This window comes from Martes martes, assembly GCF_963455335.1.
Source record: "Martes martes genome assembly, chromosome: 8".
Taxonomy (NCBI): Eukaryota; Metazoa; Chordata; class Mammalia; order Carnivora; family Mustelidae; genus Martes; species Martes martes.
The window spans coordinates 101,217,846-101,223,845 of record NC_137895.1 but is presented as its reverse complement, the minus strand read 5'-3'; the positions used below and the strand labels follow the sequence as shown (position 1 = coordinate 101,223,845).

General features: G+C 44.1%; 1 protein-coding gene across 1 annotated transcript in view; it reads right to left on the bottom strand.

The window, feature by feature from the left end:
• Window positions 1-920: 920 nt before the first annotated feature.
• VAMP1 (vesicle associated membrane protein 1) overlaps window positions 921-6,000 on the bottom strand; it is a 78,571-nt gene continuing 73,491 nt past the window's right edge. The window contains exon 6 of the mRNA XM_080811138.1: window positions 921-1,336. Coding sequence (XP_080667264.1) covers window positions 1,284-1,336 — 53 coding nt within the window. The 3' untranslated portion in view covers window positions 921-1,283. The remainder of the gene's footprint in view (window positions 1,337-6,000) is intronic.

Sequence of the window (6,000 nt, the reverse complement as noted above, 5' to 3'; positions counted from 1 at the left end):
ACAAGCAGACTCTGTGCTGAGCACGAGCCCAGTGCAGAGTGCCATCTCAGGAGATCATGACCTGAGCCGGACACTCAACCAGCTGAGCCACCCAGGGACCCCTAATCTTCTCCTCTTATAAAGACACCGGTCAGATTGCATAAGGGCCCACCCTCATGACCTCAGTTTAATTTAATTACCTCTTTAAAGACTATCTCCAAGCACAGTCGTGTCCTGAGGTACTGGAGTGTAGGACCTCCACATATGAATTTGGGGGGACATGATTCAGCCTATAACACGGCCCATGATTATTTTGCCAGAGCTGAGTTAACAGGCTCCAAGCCACACCAACAGAGCATGTTTTATATTGAGAGGAGCTCTCCCTAGAATGAAAGCTGATAGAAAAGCAATGAGGACAGCCTGTTGATTGTTATCTTCAAAAGAAAGAACCAGGGGTGCCTGGGTGGCTCAGTGGGTTAAAAGCCTCTGCCTTCAGCTCAGGTCATGACCCCAGGGTCCTGGGATCGAGCCACATGGGGCTCTCTGCTCAGCAGGGAGCCTGCTTCCTCCTCTCTTTCTGCCTGCTTCTCTGCCTACTTGTGATCTCTGTTTGTCAGATAAATAAATAAAATCTTTTAAAAAGAAAGAAAGAAAGAACCAGATACAAGAAGAGGTGAGAAGGGGACAATTGGGTCTGAATCCAGCTAGCCTCCCATACTTGACTTCTGAGAATGCCACTCCTATATCACAGGGGGGACAAAGGCAACACAGACCGATGACAGCATGGCTGCAGGGAGCCCAGGAAGGAGGCTAAGGCAGCAGTCCATAAGAGAGATGGACATAACTGGGTATAGAGTACTGGCAGTGGGAGATGTGGGGCTATGTTGTCCCAGGGTAAAGAAGTTTTTATTTATTTATTTGTTTATTTATTTATTTATTTTCAAAAGATGGAACGGTTCACGTTGACGGCTGTGATGAATTCTTTCTGCAAACTCCCCAGCAGACTTCTATACCTTTCCTAGGAACAGAACCCCATTTCTGTACTAGGACAAAGATTCCATGATATTAGCGGAAGAGGCCCTTTCCCTAATCCCAGGAGCCAGTAAACCTGTTCTCTTTTGCCAGAAGTTGGTTTAGGATGGACATGAGGTCCATTTCTGACCAATGATGTGTATAGGGAAGTCTTCCTTCCCAACAAAAAGCATCATTAGGAGAAAGTGTTTGGCTTTCTTTGTCCCTTCTTTCTTGTGTGGAGGATGTTTGTATGAGAACATGATGCCTGAGCTGTGGCAGCCATCTTGCTATCATGAGGAAAAGTCCAGGGAGATAAAAAGCCAGTCCTCTGAGGATGGAGGTCCTGGAAGAAAAGAAAAGAACATGGTTCATGAGACATTCTTTTTGTATAAATCAGAGCAAGTTAAGTTTTCATTTTCTTTTCTGGTTTTAACTTTATTTCCTTTCTTTGGGTATTCATATGGATCAAAATTCAGAAAATATCAACAAGTAGACAGTGGAATATCTCTCTTCCACTCCTGACCCTCAAACATCACGGTGCCCTCCCTGGAAGCAGCAACTGTCACTGTTTCTGATGTTTTTTCCAGAGGTAATTTACAAATATATACACTTATATTCTCTTCCTCCTTTTTTCCACATTCTCTGTATATCCTTCCCCTTGTCTTTTTCCACTTATCAAAATAGCTTGGCCATGGGGCACCTGGGTGGCTCAGTGGGTTAAACTCTCTGCCTTCGGCTCAGGTCATGATCCCAGGGTCCTGGGATGGAGCCCCACATCGGGCTCTCTGCTCAGCAGGGAGCCTGCTTCCTCCTCTCTCTCTGCCTGCCTCTCTGCCTACTTGTGATCTCTCTCTGTCAAATAAATAAATAAAATCTTTAAAAAAATAGCTTAGCCATAATTCCATGTCAGTATCAAAAAGCTCCCTTCTTAATTGTTATATCTGCATCTATCCCATTATATGGTCACCCCATTTAACTAGATCCTTTTGAGGCATTTTAATTCATTTCCAATCTTACTATTAAAAACAATTCTGGGGCGTCTGGGTGGCTCAGCTGGTTCAGTGTCTGACTCTTGGTTTCAGCTCAGGTCATGATCTCAGGGTCATGAGATGGAGCCCGTACATAGCTGGGCTCTGTGCTCAGTGGGGAGTCTGCTTGAGAATCTCTCTCTCCCTCTCCTTCTGCCCCCCTCCTGCTTTCACAGATACATGCTCAATCTCTCTCAAATAAATAAATAAATCCTTTTTTTTAAGTTCCACAATAATAACATATTTTGTTTTACACATGTGGGAGTACTGCTATCAAAAAATTGCTGGAGAGGCACCTGGGTGGCTCTCTCTGGTTGTTAAGTGTCTGCCTTCCGCTCAGGTCATGATTCCTGGTCCTGGGATCCCTACTCAGCGGGAAGCCTGCTTCTCCCTCTCCCACTCTCCCCACTTTTATTCTCCCTCTTGCTATCTCTCTCTTTGTGCCAAATAAATAAATAAAATCTTTTTTTAAAAAATTGCTAGAAATGGGGCACCTGGGTGGCTCAGTGGGTTAAGCCTCTGCCTTCGGCTCAGGTCATGATCTCAGGGTCCTGGGATCGAGCCCCGCATCGGGCTCTCTGCTCAGCGGGGAGCCTGCTTCCCCCTCTCTCTCTGCCTGCCTCTCTGCCTGCTTGTGATCTCTCTGTCAAATAAATAAATAAAATCTTTAAAAAAAATTGCTAGAAATAAAATTGGAGGCCAAAGGGTAGGTAGGTATGTGTGTGTATATATATATATATATATATATATATATATATGTATGTATTTTTTTTAAGATTTTATTTATTTATTTGACAAACAGAGATCACAAGTAGGCAGAGAGGCAGGCAGAGAGAGAGAGAGGGAAGCAGGCTCCCCGCTGAGCAGAGAGCCCGATGAGGGGCTCGATCCCAGAACCCTGAGATCATGACTCGAGCTGAAGGCAGAGGCTTTAACCCACTGAGCCACCCAGGCGCCCCTATTTTTTTTATAACATTACTAAATTGCCCTCCATAGAGACTGAACATGAGCTATTTTTTAAAGATATTTATTTATTTATTTATTTATTTCTTAATTAGAGAGAGAATGAGCACAAGCAGGGGCAGCAGCAGAAGCAGACTCCCTGATGATCAGGGAGCCTGATGCTGGGCTCAGGGTTTGATTCCAGGACCTTGGGATCAAGAACTGAACTGAAGGCAGACGCTTAATCGATTAAGCTACCCAGGTGTCCCTGAACATGAGCTATTTTTAAGAGTGTCCATTTCCATATGCAAACACCAACTATAGTGTGTTATCAAACATTTTGATCTTTGCCAATCTGAAAGGTAAAAAATGTTATCTGAGTATAATTTTTATTTGCATTTCTTATTACGAGTGAACTTTTTCATTTTATTGCTAGTAAATATTTTCATTATGTTAAGAGTAATTTGGGGTGCCTGGGTGACTAGGTCGTTAAGCATCTGCCTTGGGCTCAGGTCATGATCCCAGGGTACTGGGATCAAGCCCTGCCTCGGGGGGTCCCTGCTCAGCAGGAAGCCTGCTTCCCCGTCTCCCGCTCCCTCTGCTTGTGTTCCCTCTCTCGCTGCGTCTCTCTCTCTGTCAAATAAATAAATACAATCTTTAAAATGGGGCGCCTGGGTGGCTCAGTGAGTTAAAGCCTTCGGCTCGGGTCATGATCTCAGGGTCCTGGGATCGAGCCCCACCTCGGGCTCTCTGCTCAGCGGGGAGCCTGCTTCCCCACCCACCCTGCGTGCCTCTCTGTCTACTTGTGATCTCTGTCTGTCAAATAAATAAAATCTTAAAAAAAAAATTTAGGGGCACCTGGGTGGCTCAGTGGGTTAAGCCTATGCCTTCGGCTCAGGTCATGGTCTCAGGGTTCTGGGATCGACCCCCACATTGGGCTCTCTGTTCAGCAGGGAGCCTGCTTCTCCCTCTCTCTCTGCCTGCCTCTCTGCCTCCTTGTGATCTCTCTCTGTCAAATAAATAAATAAAATCTTTTTTAAAATTTTAAAAAAAGAGTCATTTGTAATTTACTTTCCACTGTCTATTCATCTCTAACTATTTTTCTTTTTTTTTTCAAATTAGAGATTTTTTTTTTAAGATTTTATTTATTTGACAGACAGAGATCACAAGTAGGCAGAGAGGCAGGCAGAGAGAAGGGGGAGCAGGCTCCCTGCAGAGCAGAGAACCCAATGTGGGGCTCGATCCCAGGACCTTGGGATCATGACCTGAGCCGAAGGCAGAGGCTTTAACCCACTGAGCCACCCAGGCGCCCCTCTAACTATTTTTCTATAGAACAATTTCCAAATGTTATCTTGCTATCCTTGAAATCACCTATTAAACAGTGATTTTTTTCTTCACTAACTGGTAACACTGCCATTAGCATAAACCAAATTTGTGTAAGAACTTGCATTTACTTCTGGATTTTCAGGTTTCCTCTTTTGATCTTTTTAATCTGCTAGCACCCACAGTCTTCCAATTAATTTAGCTTTATATTTTAATATCTATTAGAGCTCCTTTTGATCTCCTTTTCCAGAATGTTCTAATGTTTTCTTACTTCCTTTTCTGAATAAACTTCAAGATCAGCGTCTTTAGTCCCCCTTCCCCTAAAAAAGCTCCCACTGGTATTTGTATTGAGATCGCAGAGAGAACTAACATCTTCCTCACGCTGGCTCCTTTTCAAGAACATGATGATATATTTTTAAAAATATCTTATGTATTTATTTGACAGAGAGAAAGAGAGAGAAGAAGCAGGGGGAGCAGCAGGCAGAGGGAGAGAAAGATAAGCAGGCTCCCTGCTGAGCAGGGGGACCAGCTCGGCTAGGGGCTCTGTGCTGGGGAGGGGGGGTGGTCCACGCGGGGCTCCATGCGGGGCTCCATGCGGGGCAGGAGCCTGGGATCATGACCTGAGCCAAGGGCAGATGCTTGATGACTGAGCCACCCAGGCATCCCAGAACATGGTGACTTTCAATGTGTTGATTCCTTTTGTGTGGCTTGGTAGTGTTTTAATGTTTAATTTTTTAAAATATAGATTGTGAGTATTTCTTGCTAAGTCCATTCCTAGGTATTTTACCTTTTTCTTTTTAAAGATTTTATTTATTTATTTGCCAGACAGAGATCACAAGTAGGCAGAGAAGCAGGCAGAGAAAGAGAGTAGGGGGAACCAGGCTCCCCACTAAGCAGAGAGCCCGATGTGGGGCTCAATCCCAGAACCCTGAGATCGTGACCTGAGCCGAAGGCAGAGGCTTTAACCCACTGAGCCACCTAGGCACCCCTAGGTGTTTTATCTTTATAAATGCTACAGAAATGGGATCTTTTCTGACTTAATTTTTTTTAACCCAGCTACCTACTGAATTCTCTTCTCATCTATAAGAGCTTTTCAGTTGATGCACTTGGGTCATCTCCTTTAAATCCTGTGAAAGTATTCTCTACTATCTAATTTTTATACTTCTAAGACATTTTACTCTCATCTAAATACATTGCTTAGTACCTTCAGAACAATGTTAAATGGTCACGGCATTAATGAACATTACTGTCTTCATCCTGACTTTAAGGGGAATGCTTTTAGTATTTCCCCATTTAGCAGGAGTTGTAATAGATAGGTTTATTTTTTTTTAAAGATTTTATTTATTTATTTGCCAGACAGAGATCACAAGTAGGCAGAGAGGCAGGCAGAGAGAGAGGGGGCAGGGGAAGCAGGCTCCCCGCTGAGCAGAGAGCCCAATGTGGGTCTCGATCCTAGGACCCTGGGATCATGACCTGAGCCGAAGGCAGAGGCTTTAACCTGCTGAGCCACCCAGGCACCCGATAGGTTTATTTTTATTACACTAAGAAAATATCCATCACTTACTATTTCACTGAGGTTTTTATTTTTTAGGTTTTATTTATTTATTTATTTATTTGTCAGAGAGAGAGAGTGAGAGAGTGCACAAGCAGGCAGAGTGGCAGGCAGAGGCCAGAGAGAGAAGCAGGTTCCCTGCAGAGCAAGGAGCCCAATGCC